The 18,620-nt window shown below is 42.7% G+C and overlaps 1 protein-coding gene across 1 annotated transcript in view; it reads left to right on the forward strand.

The window, feature by feature from the left end:
• The first annotated feature begins 631 nt into the window (after positions 1-631).
• LOC140234309 (protein phosphatase 1G-like) overlaps positions 632-18,620 on the forward strand; it is a 34,320-nt gene continuing 16,331 nt past the window's right edge. Inside the window, exon 1 of the mRNA XM_072314371.1 lies at positions 632-862. Within this exon, the coding sequence (XP_072170472.1) occupies positions 752-862 (111 nt within the window). The 5' untranslated portion in view covers positions 632-751. The remainder of the gene's footprint in view (positions 863-18,620) is intronic.

Raw genomic sequence — 18,620 nt, forward strand, 5'->3', positions numbered from 1 at the left:
TCAGATGCAATCTTGGGAGTGCAAAGGTGGGTCAAAGGTCATATGTACTTGTTGCTGTTTCTTCGTTATAGTGTATACAGAATTTGGTACCTAACATGGCAGATATGACTCCCTTTGCTAAATGAGAATGCAAACATCACACGGCCAATGTCTCTAAACACAGATGAAACTTGTATGGTCATGCCTATTGCGATCAGGACTCGAATCATTGATAAAAAAAAATCGGATCACCTTAATTTGTCAGTGATGACAAATTACAATCTCTAGTTTCTGAATGAGTCCGTAGTGGTGCAGCATGCTTCCTGCGAACACAAATGGACTGCCCAATGTGATACACATGCGTCCACGTACGACACGCGCACTATAATCATCTCCTCTCCGTAAACATCACACGTCGGGCTACGCGGCGATCTGCGATCGCGACCGACCGCAGCTGATACGGAGTAGTGCATAGTGTGTGGCGTGGACATGTACCATACGTACTTACGTACGTACGTTAACGTACGTGTCGCCGCTTTAGAAGCCACATACAAGTACACAGTTGTACATGTGCATGTGGAAATTGTACAAATTGGAAATCTACTGCACTCTACTCGTGCATACTTTGTGTGTACCGTACCCACGTGAAGAAATAGGGACCAAAGACGCACGTCGGTACTACAACTGCTAAAAATACCGGAACTTCAGTTTGATCCATTGTCTAACCGACTGCTTCTGTCGACAGCACGCTTCGTCTACCACCAGAAGTAAAATGGGGGCATATTTATCTGAACCAAACGTGGAAACGACCTCCGAAGATGGAAGTACCGATTGTCTGTCGTACGGGGCATCAGCCATGCAGGGTTGGCGAGTCGGAATGGAGGTTGGTTGAATGAAACGCCGCATTGCGTTGGTCTGTCCTTGCTAAGTGGTTGACGCGCGCTGCGTTTACACTGAAACCATTCTGGGGGCTAGCTCCGCTAACACGAATTAAACTTCAAGCGGTTTAAAACTTAGTGCATGATTACCAAGTTATCAATGGTCATGAGTAGTAGGAACACGGCTCAGGTACAGTCGGGAGGTCATCGTAAGGAGTGAGCCAGAACTGAGAAAAAGAGAAAGGGAGGGGAAAGGGTGATAATGCCAAATGCAATGCACATATTCTTACTAAAGAAAGTAATAGTTCCCGCGTGCAGGCAAGTGCTCGCCACTCCTTGACCTCAAACACAATAGAATCTAGGCAATCCAGGGCAGGGTCAGGCCAAGGGCCCAACAAGGCCAGGGTTTAGATCTGGGGGCCCACACACGACACAGTTTTGATCTCAAAATGATGCCAATTTTTATTGATGGTTTGGGTTTATACACAAATAGTTTCTTCTGTTATTAGTAGCTTCATGAGTCAACCTGATTGACAATAGTCAGGAGGGAGCTTTTAACAATTAGAAAGTTTAGATTTTCGTGACGGGGATGTTCAGAGGGGAAAAAAAACCTGTTCTGAGCATGCGCAATAATATCAAACTCGATCTTTATACAGTGTACAGCACTGTCCGCTGTAGCTTGCCTCGTCTGAGTTTCTCTATTTCTACGTGTTCTGGGTTATGACATAACTTATGTCTGCTTAATTCACGACACAGAGAGCTGTGTGGATCTAGGCCTACTTGATCCATGCACCATTCATACGAGGGCGCCATTTTATTTTTTTACAGGTTGCGTCTACGCATAATCTAAAAAGCTAAAAAGCTACTTTTCAGCATGATGCAGGGAGAGAAGTGAGGGTACTCATCTGATTGGACCTTTTCATCAACGAATGAAACGGCCCTTGCTGCAAATATACATGTAATTCTCGGTATCGCCACTACCTAGTTGCCGTGCACAGAGCAGCGTTTTACATGTAGATGCATTATGGGATAGCTCACAGGACAAACTTGCCTGGGTTTTGGCTGCACATACACTCGGATCATGCAGTCTTTATCCGGAGTAGCCCGACCAGACACTGTTACGCTATGCGAAAACAGCGTCTGACGCGCACGGCATGCAGCCTCGAAGTGAGGAACCTCAACACAACTACAAAACTTAGGAACATGTATACTTTTCTCCTTTAAACAAAATACTTTACTCACGTTAAATGCATGTTTCTATTACAGAAGAATAGTTCGCCACACTGGGTCCATGGAGACCACTTGCGATAAGTCCGTGGAACAAATAAATGACACTTTCTAGCGCAATTCCTGACCGTCGGGCTTCGTCGTTGCAGGATTCAAAATGGCGCCTTTACTTATGCGCATGCGTGACCGGATGTGCTCCAGAGCGAGCGCGTGTGCGTTGAAAGTGTCGAACAAACCAGTACAGTTTATAGCTGTATACTAGTAACCGTGCGTACGCTGCTTGAAAGGGCATTCACATCACGTGACCACCCGATATCTAAGCTTGGCCTGGCGTGAAAGATTGTGTACGGTGTGGACATGCTGGATATGATGATCAATTTCGGTAAGTTTCATTACGTACATTTGAATATATAGCATCAGATGTAGAGTAAATATTGAAGAGTATACTCGATGAGTTTGAGGTGACAAAAATGATCGTAAGTATCAAAAGTCAAAGCTATCGTGATACGATTACGTCGCTCTCCTAGTGATTGGTGGTCGCGCGCGTACAGCTCTGTCGCGACGTACCATGTACAGCGACTGGGCTGTGTATAGTTATATCCGGAGGTACTATTTTTTGTTGGAAGATTTCTTCGCTTTCCATCATGTGACCAGCACATTAAAGCCTTGTGCACATTAGTGAATGACTCTCGCGACCACAAATCAGTAAAACCTAGAAACTTTCAATTCTTTTAAGCTGAATTATAGCCAAGAAAAAAAAAAAAAAGGTTAACAATGGAAAAGCAGACGGATAATTCCATTGAATCCTATGGGAATTGCGACTCGCACGAGACAATCGGAAGCGAACAAGGGCACCGGGGAATCCCACAGTGCATCTGTGACAGAGCTCTTCAGCGCGCGCAGAAATTTTCTGCACATTGGCGATACCGAGAATTGTAGGCACCCTGCCACAAACAGGGATGATTACCAGTTTGAGACTCGCTCGCTCGCTACTCATCGCACATTAGTTTTCCTGGCAGAGAGGAGCATGTTCTGCTAAGACTAGCAATCAAATACTGTAGTTTAAAAGTGGATATTTTCGCGCGACTAATTTTCCGGGCGGGTTATTAGAGTTTTGCGTGTTTTTTAATTCCACGGAATCAAGACATCAACTACATGTAATGGAACTTATGGCAAGCCAAAATATTTGTGTGCTTTGTTTGATTTTAGCAGTAGTTTCTGGTTGCGTGAAATGCGCGAAAATTTCAACAATGCAAAAATGTCCACTTTCACAGTATTTCATGAATTGTTGGGGTATGCTGTATCTAATGTACAGTATGCTGGCTTCTGTAACTCTACTTGACCCCATTAATAGACACCGTGCACACTTTCGTTTCAGCTGCGAAATGTTGTAATCATCTTCGTGTTAACCTCGCTTCGTGAGACAATAGATTAGCTTAATTCTTTCAGTTTTACTACCACGATGATGAACATCTTCCATACTATTTTAATACACTGTCCGTCTGTACACATTGTATACATTTACATCTGTACACTGCACAATTTAAGTCATTGGAGAACTAGGGCTAGGGTAAAAATGTCAGACAATTGGTTAAATGCCAAAACATCAGGGTGAACAGCCAGTTTGTTGAAGTACACTGTACAAAGCAGGAAAGGCAAGAACAATATTTACTGTAAAGCCAGAAATATTCGTAGCATTAAATTTTTGCAAAGTGGAGCTGACGGCCTTTTTCGTGGCATGAAGTTTTTGCGAAGTGCCACTGGCATTCAGTGCAGTAGAGTGAAGACAAGAGCTTTTGCAAGCATTTTAATTTATTTGTATTTCTCTATCAAAGTACACATACATGTATGTTCATGTATTAAGAGAGAAAGGATACACAAGTTATTCCTGAACAGAATAGCCTTGGTCACATTGGCAAGACTTCTCAAAGTTGAACTCCATGAACTTTTGTGATGTTTGCTCCTCAGTTCACACCGGTGGCCAAACTTCTGGTAAATATCTGTCAGTTTAATTTCTCGATAGGGTCACTGGAGCGCATGTGCAACAAAGGAGAAAGTGTGTGCTGTCTGACAGTAATGATTGTTTTCATACAGTAGACAACACACGCACAATATACTGTATTAAACATACATCGTAGTGACCACCTGCTTCTGAGGCACCACAAACACCGCTGGTCACATGATAAACTTCGCAAAAGCTCAGCTGCAAGTGTTAAAGGATGGTGAACGAGACATTAAAATCAAGAAAATCATACAAAAGAAGGTGTCAAAGCAGAGGGAAATGTCTGTTAAAACAGATTTTTTATGTGACTTTTTGAAATATATTAGTACCACTGAAAAATCGCGAGTTAAAACTGACTGATTTACTTCACCGATTTTTGCTCCAGAACGGCCGTCTTTTTCGGGGCCCTGAAATATGATGTCACGACATGGACGAACGTACCCTTTACGATCGAGTGTGCAGCGCTAGCTAGCTCTACATCGAGTCCGCCATTCATAAAGCACGTAGTTCTTTGTGAGCGGATGCAATACAATACTGTACCTTGCCTGTCTTTAGTCGCATCTGCTTTATCGGCAGAAACAGCAGGGTAAAATGTACCATTATTTAAAAAAAGAAGAAGAGATGAGTGAATAAATAAATAAATGAATAAATAAATAAATAATAGCCATAATAATACTAATAATATAGTCTGAAGCAACATCAGTAGCGAACCGCCGAGTCCCCGCCGGAGAGCTAGTTTGGTGTGTATGGTAGCCCCACTACATATCGACCACATTCTTTTAAACCGACCGTGTATAATTCGCGCACTGAACACTTAGTACGCACTTCGTCTGCGCGCAAAGCACATAAAAATGGATCGGCTTTGAATGTAGATGAGGATGGTGTGGGAAAACGCGATAATTCACTGTTCATTAATGGTTTTAATCAAGGACAAAATTTCGAATGAATACTTTCACCGAATCGTAATGACAGCACAATGTAATGTCTATGGAAGTTCCTAAAAAGCTTCGTTGACGTTTTCTACAACACGGTGTTCAATACAACTCGGTTTGCGTGCATTGTCAATGCAAAAAACAGCGGTCGATCCTGATAACGCGATTTACCACGGGGAGCTGAAACGAGGCCACGCTAGTTCGTCGGCGACATTTTTGCACTGAAACTTCGAATCGAAAAGGGAACAACGGCATTTGATAGAGCTGGATTTTCTCAATCACGTAGGTCAAGTTTTTTACGTGAATTTCGGTGTTAAATATTCTTATCAAGCAAATAAACATTAGGCGGTCGATGAGTAGTAGGTCCAACCCTACATAGGCTACTCCACAACGTAGATCCTTACGTTAGCTAGGTCAGAGTTCTTGTTCTACCGTAACGTTAGGCTCTACTACTGTACTAACTAGGCCTATTAAACGGTTACTATAAGCCGTTTAAGAGTAGAGACTGAGGCGCGAAAGCGCAAGTAGAAATTTAAAAAGGTATACTTCATGGTAATTCGAAGGAAGATGGATTCAATAAGTGAAATTATAACTCACTTTTGCTTGATAGAGTAAACAAGACACGTACAGATACCTCGGTGCACTCAGGCCATCGCCCGCGGCGGCGTGATACAGAGCGTAGCTTGGGTGCAAAGTTAGCTAGCGGTAGCGTATCACATCAGCGAGCGCAGGGCTGATTCGTCCATGTCATGACGTCATAATTTTGGTCACCAAAATTTCGCCATCAGATCGGGTTCAGGTGGTCTAAAAAGGGCCTCAAAACACCATCTCTCAATCGTTCTAAAGACATTTTCACCTTCTGAAAGTTAACTATTCATATTCCTAGAGACTTAAGCTTTGCAGAAATATATAAATCACTTTGTTTATGAATACTGACATTTTTTTCTTGTTCACAATACTTTCATCGTTAACGATCGCCCCGTCACTGTACAGGCATGCTAACCTGGAAACATTAAACTGCACATTACTTGAATATGAGACCATTCTGAAGCAAATAATTTTCACACAACAATAGACATACATGTATAATGTACTCTTAAATGAATCCCACAAGGATTGGAACAATCATCCCCCAGCATTCCCACTGATTCCCACTGATCAGTTACTAGCCATCCCCTTTAAACTTCGCAAAGTTTTGCCAGTGTGACCGGAGCAGAAAAAAATTGTGTTATATTGCAGTGTACATGTACATTTGTATCTATAATGTACACTTGTGTACTAAAAGTAGTACAAATGTACAGTGTAAAGTCTGCATTGTTTCTGTCTCAAAGCAAAGGCAGGTGCACTTTTTACGTACACCATTGTACATGATAAACTGTCGTAGTTTGCATGCATTATCCCTCTCCCCTTGATCGCCCATCCCCCATCCCTAGAGCTCCCCTGTCCCCCAACCCCCAGCCCTTCATCGACAAAATGACCGCTTCGTTAACGAAATTATCATTTCATGGACGAAATGTTCATTTAGTTACAAAATGTTGCTATTTCGTTACAAAATAATCATTTCATCGACGAAATGACTGAGTTCGTAACGAAATATTCCGTGCGACACCTGGCGTTCCATGGTTTTTGTCCATGGTTTAAACCATGGTTTCATTTGTACCACCTTCGTGAATTCGGGCCAAACTGTGTAGGCCTACACACACACACACACACACACACACATTGTAGAGTATGTTTACAAACCCACTCAGATCTTGTAGCAATGTGCCTCAGTCTAGTTGGAAGGCCATGATGACACAATGGGGATTTTAATACAAAAAGAGGAGTAAAATAATCTCTTACATTGACAATTAGTTTCCAGAAATCTGTACTATCAGTGTGTGAGACAGTCGGTGAACAAAGCGTAGTTAGATTTAAATTCCCATACAATGTGTACAATGTTTGTACAGTACGATGTATAAGTGTACATGTATGCCCCCCCCCCCCCCCAAAAAAAAAAAAAAAAATACAAAAAAAAAAAATACAAAAAAACCAAAAAAAAACAAAACCAAAAAACTTGCAAGTTTAATATTGTGCAAATACATGTATGGTATTCAAAGTGTAGTTTATGAGAGCGAGTTTTTGATAAACATCACTTGAAAATGGAAATTTTGATACATGATATGATGTACATTGTACAAGTATTGTGAGAGTGCAAATGTGAGGAGGTTGTACTTGTACATGTACAAGTATGTGCACAAGTGTATGTGCACAAGTGTACATGTACACATGTGCATTTGTACAGTATGTGTGGGCAGTGGTTACCCTAATGTAATTGTCCAGATTTAATGTATATAATGTACACAATGTATTATAGTGTAGGTTTTGGATGATACAGATAATACATGTACCAGTATACTGTACGTTACAGTATGTACAAGTTTGTACAATGTTGTACATCGTACGTACAGTACAACGTACAAGTGTATGTCAACATGCAAGGGTACTGTACTTTTGTATCGACCTGCATGTGTAAATTGTGCTTTTAATAGCTTATGGCTGATCACTCTATTATAATATTCCTGCAAGGTTTGTGTAATCAAAATATTTGAATACCCTCGCCATGGGGGGGGGGGGGGGGGGGGGAGAGGGAGGAGGAGAAAGGGGGATTCACCAGTGTACACTGTGACTATAAAGGCAACCCTGTCCTTGCTTTTTCATTTTCAATTTTTTATTTTTGTCCCTCGATGCGTGGCAATTACAAGGCGATTGCCTATTTGATGTGTCACTCTGGTGCCTGGTGATGAAAGTAGCATTGTACCTTGGTTGACCTACAGATTACGTTATGTGTTTATAGCCGTTGTCGTGGTAGCAGGAAGTGGCAACGCTGTGAGACTTTTTTTTTCGGGAAAAAAAAAATTGTACGAGACTTCCATGTTTGCGGCTTCTGTCTAGACAGAAATTGGAGTGCCAATTTTAGCATGCATTCCTTTGAGTGTTATGACTCTGTGAAAACCCTTGGCTTCCAATTCCAAAGGACAAAGGAGTGAATGCCAAGGCTAATTCTGTGTATCCATAGAAGCAAGTGAAATGAATACAGTTATTTAATCGGAAAAAAGTTATGGGAAAGTCATAAAGAACTGATGTTTACTGTACAAATTTGTGGATGTTTTGGTATTTAGAGCAGTCTGTCGTATTGTTCAGTGAGCTCCAAAGAAATACAAAGGGGTACACTGTACAAAGATAAAAGCAAAGAGTAATATAGATACAAAGATACGTATAATGAGTACAAGTGTACCTTGAGACTATGTACAGGTGTAATGAAGTGAATAGGGTTATTAACACGTCTGCGAACAAAGAAGCTACATGATGTAGGAAGGCTGAGCTTTTCGAATTAGAGTTACACTGTAACAACATCCAGGTAGCGTCCAGGTATTAAATCTTTTGTACCCTGCCTGGACATGGTAAAACAGTCCCTGCAAATTGTCTTTATGGAGAAGCTCATAATTTCCACTTGTTTTGATACTCAGTATTAAAATTGGCAGGACAGAGGTACTAGAGTGCTGATTTCAAGTGAAAAGTACAATGTACATGGTACATTGTACAGCCACATTGTTCATTTGTACTGTGTGTTGCTCAGTACTTTAATAAACCAGAAACATCAGGTAGGCTGTTTTGAAACAAAGAATTTTCATCTACATTTCTCAGACTTTTACTGTATGAATTTTATGTACTATACGTAATGCAATACATTTCCGTGAATAATCTTGAATAGGCCTACATGTAGTTTCTATTGCCTTTGTATACAGTGTCAGGATATGACATATTTTGTATTTGTCACGTAATAATTTGTCTCACTGTACTACTGTTTATTAGGTAGCTCATGTAAGAAATTGATGTTATCGCAATGGTTACAAAAGAAGTGCAGCTTTAAAGACAAAAGCTTGCATCAAAATAACCATATAAGGAGATGTTGCGATGCACAATCAAAGTAAAAGAGAGTGATTTGGAATTAACTGTTTTGGGGATGAGTAAACCCTACATGACGTCAAAATACGAGGAAAGGGTATCCCTGGTAGTATGCCTCATACTAACTGGTATGTGGACGTCATTCACGACGTCAAACACAAGTTTCTAGCTAGGTCAAAACAGGACCACTTCAAAGAATTTTGGTTTCTGTAGACAGGAAGTGGTGACGTCAAGCAGAGGCTGACCAATGCAAAATGAGATACTCAGGAAAGTTTTGACAGACAGAAAACGCCAACCAATGAGAAAAGGGGGCAGGACTTCTGTGAAAACTTTCTAGGAAGTCACTTCATTTAATTAATTTTACATGGAGACCTATGGTCCAACAAATGTATAAATATGCAGTGTTTGGGCATAAAATTCAGATGCCACATATTTTGCGGAACACTCAGGACCAGGCTACGGTACTTCGAGATTGCGAAGTTAGAGAGTAGCAGAGTGTTATTGGAATCAGTGTGATTCAGGGATTGTTGCATTTCGGCTTGGACAGCCTGACCGTCCAGCAGAGAATCTAGGAGGATTCGAGTGTAAACACCAACAACTGTTGTAAGTACACGATCATTTAATTGAAGTTGTTTATGCCTTGTAAGTTCCTATGTAATTCCCGATATTGTATTGTATGTGTGATGTTTGTATGTCAAACCGAATTTTAATTGCATTGTTAAAATAGAGAATTAGAACAACGCTTAGATTTTAATGGGCTGATTAATCACCCCTATTCAACAATGAAAGATAATGATCCATGGTGAAACATTATTATGGAAATTATGTGTGGCTAATCAATGTTAATATGATGGAATATACAATCATATGTTTTGTTGAAGTTATATGAATAGAATCAGGAATAACCAAAGACCACAAATTATAAGGGAGGTATCATGTTATCAAATTAACAGGGTGTTTAGGGTTCCGGGGAGAGAGCCATCGTTTAGGGTTCCAGCGAGGACCAAGTTTAGGGTTCCACAGAGGACCAGAAGAAAGGGGAGACGACCCGCTACCTCAGGCAGGGCATCGTCGACAACCTAGAGCAACCAAGCACGGGAGCTTCTAGAATAAACCAACGAGCAGAGCAACCAAGCTCAAGATCAAGTGGAATTGGATATCTGTATTCAAGTTTGTACACTGTACTATGTTATTATTGTAAACTACCACAATTTGAGACGAGTATAATAAATCTTATTGCTTGTTACATTGTAAGAACACTGTGTGATTGGCTACTTCTTTCGAGGCACTGTAGTTGCACAAGTCGAAAGAGTTGATTGAGTGAATGGTCTGCTAACAATCTGCTGCATTTAGAGAAAGTCAACCTTTGACTATAGAAAAGATCCCAGTCGCAGGGAGGACTTTCGTTCCCCACATTCAGAGGAAAGTCCCCTGTGACAAGAATTGGTGGAGAATCCGGGCAGCAATTGTTAAAAGTTAATAACTAGACCAGTCAACTAATGTGCAACTGACAACTCGAAACAAGAAGCCAAAGGTTAGACCGCCAGTGGCCACTTGCCTGGCCAGTGAGAGTTAGGCTCAAGGTCCAGCGTCTTAAGGTCAGATTACATTGAGTGATTGTTGCTATAGTAACGTGACTGTACATTGCAATGGATGTGTATTCCCAACTCATAAAACTGGGGAAGGAGGCAGGGCTGACAGGCAGGGAATTGGTCGATTTTGCTAGGGATGAAAAGGAGAAACTAGACTTGAAGGAAGAAAAGCTCAGAGAGGAGCAACAAAAGGAAAGAGAGGAACGACAAAAGGAAAGAGAGGAACGACAAAAGGAAAGAGAACATTTGAAAGAAATGAAAGAGCTGGAGCTGCAAATTGCAGCAGCCAGACCTAGGAATGATTCTCCTTGTAATGGCATGAAAAAGGTGAAATTACCTCTTTTCAATGAGAAAACAGATGACTTAGATTCCTATCTATGCAGATTTGAGAGATACGCTGAGAGTATGGGATGGGCCAGAACTCAGTGGGCCCTACCCCTCAGTACACTGTTGACGGGCAAAGGCCTGGAAGTGTATTCCCGAATGCCGTCAGAACTTGCAAATGATTACGATGAATTAAAGGCCGCCTTACTCCAAAGGTATGAGTTGAACGAAGAGGGATTTAGAGCCAAATTCCGGAGCTCGCAGGTAGAGCCTGGCGAGACTCACAGTCAGTTAGCCGAGAGGCTGAAGCGCTATCTCTTGCGTTGGTTAGAGTTAGCTGGTTTTAGGGCTGAGTTTGATGACCTAATTCAACTGATGATAATGGATCAAATTTATGCCAGGAGCTCGAAAGAGCTAAAGCAGTTTGTCCGCGAGAGACATCCGGCAAACTTAAATGAAATGACGAAGCTAGCGGATCAATACAGTCAGGCCCATCCCCATAAGGAACAAAAGAACCACTCCTACAAAGACCAAAAGCGACCTGACAAGGGCCAAAGTCAGGGTCATTTGGTTTCCAAATTCAGTGGCCCACAAGGAAATAAGGGGTCAAGTGGTTGTTATGTTTGTGGGAAGGCAGGTCATTTGGCTCGAAACTGCCAGGCCAAAACGAATAGTCCGAGACCAAACCGGGCTGCTGCTTTGGATGAAATGAAGGGGTCTGAGGAGAAGACTAGTCGGGACCGAAAGGGGGCTGCCTGTATTGAGGCTAACACCGTTAGATATGAAACGGCAAGACAGCCGGGCTCGTATGTGAAGCTAGCTTCGGGGGATGAAATACCCCTTCTCGAGGCAGGATGCTCTTCGGGAGTCAGACCATCAGGTGTGAACATGCCTGTTCTTCAGGGAAAAGTAGGAGGGCATGTAGTGTCCGTTCTAAGGGACAGTGGCTGTAGTACAGCCGTGGTAAAGTCAGTGTTTGTTAGAACCCCTCAGATTGTTGCAGGGCAGAAGAAGAGGGTGGTTTTGATAGACGGGACTGTCAGAGAATTCCCCATTGCTAGGGTATGGGTAGACACGCCTTTCTACACTGGGGAAGTGGAAGCTCTGGTTATGGAAGACCCAATGTATGAGCTTATTTTGGGGAATATTCCCGGGGTCAGGGACCAAAGTAATCCCGATCCACAGTGGTCACTTGATAGTGACGAGGTAGTGGTAAAGGAGGAAGAGATGGTTGAATCATCCGAGGGAGGGGCGGTAGAGACACGTGGCCAGAAAGCGCAAAGTGCGAAACCCCTCAAACCACTGCCGACAGCAAGTGCACTCTCACTCGCGACGAGTAAAGGTGAGTATGAAGCAGCGCAAAAGGCTGACCCGACGCTTGCGAAGGCTTGGCGAGCAGCAGAGAGTGGTCAGAAAACGACCACAAGCAAAGGAAATGAGAGCAAGTTTCTCGTGCATCGAGGCCTGCTCTATCGCGAATTCCAATCTACAAAATTGGAATATGGCAAGCCAGTTCGACAATTGGCCGTACCGAGCGCATACCGTGATGGATTAATGGCGCTTGCCCATGATGGCATAATGTCTGGGCACCTAAAAACACAGAAAACACTCGACCGATTACAGCAAAGCTTCTATTGGCCAGGTATGGGAGATGACGTCCGGCGATATTGCATATCGTGTGATATCTGTCAGCGCACCGTGAATAAGGGGAGTGTGGGTCGCGTGCCGCTCGCGAGCATGCCGCTCATTGATACTCCGTTCAAGCGCGTGGCGATTGACCTCGTAGGACCTTTTGACCCCAAGACCGATCGTGGGAATCGGTATGTTTTGACGCTGGTCGATTACGCAACTCGCTATCCCGAAGCTATTGCATTACCGAGCATTGAAACCGAGCGAGTGGCTGAGGCGCTTGTCGAGATGTTTAGCCGCTTAGGTTTGCCAGACGAGATTCTCTCTGATAGAGGGGCGCAGTTCACTTCTGAGCTAATGAGGGAGTTAGGGCGTTTGCTGTCCGTAAAGCAGCTTAACACAACTCCGTACCATCCCATGTGCAATGGGTTGGTTGAGAGATTCAATGGAACTCTCAAAGCCATGCTGCGACGAATGAGTGCAGAGCGACCGAAAGATTGGGACCGTTATTTACCGGCATTGTTGTTCGCGTATAGGGAGGTACCACAAGCTAGCCTTAGCTTTAGTCCGTTTGAGCTGCTGTATGGTAGGACTGTACGTGGACCTCTCTCCCTGATTAAGACAATCTGGGAAGCGGAAACAGTCGACGAAGAGGTCAAAACAACATACGAGTATGTTGTGGACCTACGAGCGAGACTCGAGGAGACTTGCAAAGTGGCGCATGAGGAGCTCAAGCGCGCATCGAAAAGATATGCCAAGTACTATGACGCAAAGGCGCGTGACAGGAAGTTTGAGGTTGGCGATAAAGTGCTCATTATGAGGCCAACGAGCGCAAGCAAACTCCTGATGCAATGGCAGGGACCGTATACGGTCACAGGCACACTAGGGCGATGTGATGTGAGAGTGGAGGTCAATGGCAAGGTCAAGACCTACCATGTTAACCTCTTGAAGAAGTATGTTGACCGTGCGCGAAGTAGGGACAATGAAGTCCAAGCGAATGCCATCTCCGTAGTCGAAGAAGAGGTCGAATCCGATCTCGATCGACCGTGCATAGGACTGCCCGCCTTATCGCAGAATGAGAGCGTGGCCGACGTGGTGATAGATGCGGAACTTACTGAGTCACAAGCAGCGCAGGTAGCCGATCTGCTAAATCAGTTCGATGCACAATTAACCGATGTACCAGGGCGAACAAACGCGATGGAATGCTCAGTGACACTCACTACCGCTGACCCCGTGGTAAGCAAGCCGTATCCCCTACCACAATCTATGCAAGCTGCGGTAAAAGCAGAATTGAGCGAAATGCTAAAGATGGGCGGGATAGAGAAATCACGATCCAAGTACGCGTCACCGATCGTACTAGTGAAAAAGAAGGACGGAAGTAACAGATTTTGCGTCGACTACCGCAAATTGAATGCTATAACTGTGTTCGATCCAGAACCTATTCCGATTGCTGACACTCTCCTGGCGAAGCTGTCAAGAGGTAAGTACTTTTCGAAGTTCGACCTCAGCAAGGGGTATTGGCAGATACCCATGGCCGAGTCTGATAAGGAGAAAACAGCATTCGTCACCGCTGAAGGCCTGTTTCACTTCACCGTGCTGCCGTTTGGTATGGTGAATGCACCAGCTACCTTCTCACGGCTGATGCGAGAAGTGCTGTTTGGACTCGACAATGTAGTGAACTACATCGACGATATCCTTGTGTTCTCCGAGACCTGGGAAGAACACTTGGATTCCTTGCAAGCTGTACTCTCGAGGCTTGCAGATGCTGGGTTGACCGCGAAGCCAAGTAAATGTCATGTGGGCTTCAAGACTCTCGACTTTCTAGGGCATGTCGTAGGTGGCGGCACGCTGAAGCCTCACCCTGAGAAAGTAGAGCAGATCTTACAGGCGGAAGTGCCGCAAACAAAGCGGGAGGTACGCGCGTTTCTAGGGCTAGCTGGGTATTACCGCAAGTTCATACCCAACTTCGCAGCTATCGCCGCACCGCTGTCGGACTTAACAAAGAAAGACAGAGCCAACCGCGTAGACTGGGGACCCCTGGAAGAGCAGGCGTTCAACACGCTGAAGTCCCGACTGACTTCATCCCCCATACTCCATCTTCCAGACCATGAATCCCCGTTCATACTGGCGACCGACGCGTCTGACGTAGGCATCGGCGCAGTACTAATGCAGCGCGTAGAGGGAGAGAAGTTCCCTATCGCATACATCAGCCGGAAGTTGTCAGACACAGAGCGACGGTATGCCGTCATAGAGCGAGAGTGCCTCGCAATTGCATGGGCAGTAAAAAAGTTCGATGTTTACCTATATGGGAGAGAGTTTGAACTTGAGGTGGATCATCGTCCCCTCATGTACATTGCCAAGGCTAAGTTGCAAAACAACCGAGTCTTGCGCTGGGCACTTGCCCTCCAATCCTACCGCTACCACGTGACCGCTGTCAAGGGAACAGATAACGTTGGGGCAGACTTCCTTAGCCGATGTCCAGAGTAAGAGGGGCATGTTTACCCATAGCGAGGGGATTATCGAATGTTGATATTGTCATGTGTATGTACGGACAAATTAGTTTCATACGTGAAAATACTATTGTAGATAGCAGTACTATCTTGAAATGGGGGGTCGTGTCAGGATATGACATATTTTGTATTTGTCACGTAATAATTTGTCTCACTGTACTACTGTTTATTAGGTAGCTCATGTAAGAAATTGATGTTATCGCAATGGTTACAAAAGAAGTGCAGCTTTAAAGACAAAAGCTTGCATCAAAATAACCATATAAGGAGATGTTGCGATGCACAATCAAAGTAAAAGAGAGTGATTTGGAATTAACTGTTTTGGGGATGAGTAAACCCTACATGACGTCAAAATACGAGGAAAGGGTATCCCTGGTAGTATGCCTCATACTAACTGGTATGTGGACGTCATTCACGACGTCAAACACAAGTTTCTAGCTAGGTCAAAACAGGACCACTTCAAAGAATTTTGGTTTCTGTAGACAGGAAGTGGTGACGTCAAGCAGAGGCTGACCAATGCAAAATGAGATACTCAGGAAAGTTTTGACAGACAGAAAACGCCAACCAATGAGAAAAGGGGGCAGGACTTCTGTGAAAACTTTCTAGGAAGTCACTTCATTTAATTAATTTTACATGGAGACCTATGGTCCAACAAATGTATAAATATGCAGTGTTTGGGCATAAAATTCAGATGCCACATATTTTGCGGAACACTCAGGACCAGGCTACGGTACTTCGAGATTGCGAAGTTAGAGAGTAGCAGAGTGTTATTGGAATCAGTGTGATTCAGGGATTGTTGCATTTCGGCTTGGACAGCCTGACCGTCCAGCAGAGAATCTAGGAGGATTCGAGTGTAAACACCAACAACTGTTGTAAGTACACGATCATTTAATTGAAGTTGTTTATGCCTTGTAAGTTCCTATGTAATTCCCGATATTGTATTGTATGTGTGATGTTTGTATGTCAAACCGAATTTTAATTGCATTGTTAAAATAGAGAATTAGAACAACGCTTAGATTTTAATGGGCTGATTAATCACCCCTATTCAACAATGAAAGATAATGATCCATGGTGAAACATTATTATGGAAATTATGTGTGGCTAATCAATGTTAATATGATGGAATATACAATCATATGTTTTGTTGAAGTTATATGAATAGAATCAGGAATAACCAAAGACCACAAATTATAAGGGAGGTATCATGTTATCAAATTAACAGGGTGTTTAGGGTTCCGGGGAGAGAGCCATCGTTTAGGGTTCCAGCGAGGACCAAGTTTAGGGTTCCACAGAGGACCAGAAGAAAGGGGAGACGACCCGCTACCTCAGGCAGGGCATCGTCGACAACCTAGAGCAACCAAGCACGGGAGCTTCTAGAATAAACCAACGAGCAGAGCAACCAAGCTCAAGATCAAGTGGAATTGGATATCTGTATTCAAGTTTGTACACTGTACTATGTTATTATTGTAAACTACCACAATTTGAGACGAGTATAATAAATCTTATTGCTTGTTACATTGTAAGAACACTGTGTGATTGGCTACTTCTTTCGAGGCACTGTAGTTGCACAAGTCGAAAGAGTTGATTGAGTGAATGGTCTGCTAACAATCTGCTGCATTTAGAGAAAGTCAACCTTTGACTATAGAAAAGATCCCAGTCGCAGGGAGGACTTTCGTTCCCCACATTCAGAGGAAAGTCCCCTGTGACATACAGTACATGTACAATGTACTTTACATGTACATGTAGTTCATGCATACTCACTTTGGGTGTAAGGTACTGTGTACACGTATGTCTGAATCATGATACATGTATGTACTGTAGGATACAGGTAAGAAAACAAAACAAAACCAATTGTAATTCACACTTTCAATATCTTTCATGTGACATTCATTCCAGACTGGTGTTTGGCCAGTAGTTTGTTCCTGTTTGCCTAGACTAGAAAAAATAATACAACACATATTGTACTGTATCAGTAGAGCTGTGTGTATTGGTAGTGGTACAGCTGTACTATACTATAGGGTAATTATGGTGCATGCTTTTTGACAGCAATATAACAGTTGTATGGGCCTACTGTAAAAGTGAATATCTTCGCGCGACTAATTTTTTTGCGCTCTGTGGGGTTAGAAGATCTTCACGTGTCTTTAATTCCATGGAATCAAGACATCCACTACTGGAACATCATGGCAAGCAAAAATATTTGCGTGCTGTTATTTTCGCACTAGTTTCTGGTTGCGCGAAATGCACGAAAATTTCAACACCGCAAAAATTTATACTTTTATAGTAGGCCTATATCTTTTTTTTTTTACACAATGTACATTTTTTCATGAAGGAAAGAGACACAAGTGGAAGATGTAGAGATGCTCTCTTTTTGCACTCTGCAATGTGATCTTCAAATTGATCTCATTTACAGCTGTAATACCTAAAATACTGTAGTAAAGGAATTTAGAAAGCTGCAACTCTTGTTGATTTTTTCTTTTGTGTCATAGGTTATGAACAGTACTGGTTGTACAATGTGATTTACAACATTTCATCTTGTCTGGAGATGGGCAGTACATTGTAGTATCACTAGCACTGTGTAAAATTCAATTCGTGTGAGCAACTTTGGTAGTGTTGGAAATATTTTATGCTGTGTAAACAATGTCCGTTGCAGGTCTGTCTGTTGACTGTTACAAAGGGAAGGGCCTGAGATGCTGTAGCGTATTTGAGGACAATGTTACCATGGCAACATGTGATGTAATGCACTGCATTCTTTACTGTAACATATGTATGATTTCACATAGAGCTACAATGTATTAAATAAAATTGTGGCTATTTCAGTACAAAGACCTTGGCAATGGCTTGGACAAAAACTAAAACAACAAATCAACAAAACAGACAGAAAAAAAAAACCCCATTAACAAACAAAGATACATTACCTGGTATGTAGGAAAATACACTTTGTACACATTGTATAGACAAGTGACTGACAACTGGGGTCTCAAGTTTATGAAAGTATCCTTCAATGGCAGATGGCTTCAGTGCTACATTTTGTATACTGTACATAAATACACTTTACTGTAGGATGGAAATGGTCCAAATGGGTCACTACATTTACACATGTATAATGGGAGCAGGGGTCAAAGTCTGGCCGTGGAAGGGCAGAGAAGTTTGATGGTTTGCATTGTGTGTTTATATGTTTTGTTCGTTAGCAGTGATGCAGTTTAATAGGAACTGTATTAAGTGAGTTTCAGTACACTGCAGTATTTTTTTTTCTCAGTTTTTGTTGGTGTGTAATTTCTTCTGGGATGGACATTTCAAAGGGCTCTGTTGCAGTTTGCTGGCATGTGTTTTGACTACCCCCTTCATGTTTATTGCTGGATGGAAGTGGGCATGATATCACTGCTTGGCTTGTGCATAGATATTTGAGAGGTGTGAGGTACACATGTACACTGTACCAGTAATTACCTCCACCATGGAGGTTTTGTTTTTGCCGGCATTGGTCTATCTGTCTGTCTGTCTGTGAAATGACTCAAAAAGTTGTGAACAGATTTAGATGAAACTTTCAGGGAAAGTCAATGATGACATACAAAGTACATGTACTGTAAAGGTACTGGTGATTTAAT

Source organism: Diadema setosum, chromosome 10 (assembly GCF_964275005.1).
Source record: "Diadema setosum chromosome 10, eeDiaSeto1, whole genome shotgun sequence".
Lineage (NCBI taxonomy): Eukaryota > Metazoa > Echinodermata > Echinoidea > Diadematoida > Diadematidae > Diadema > Diadema setosum.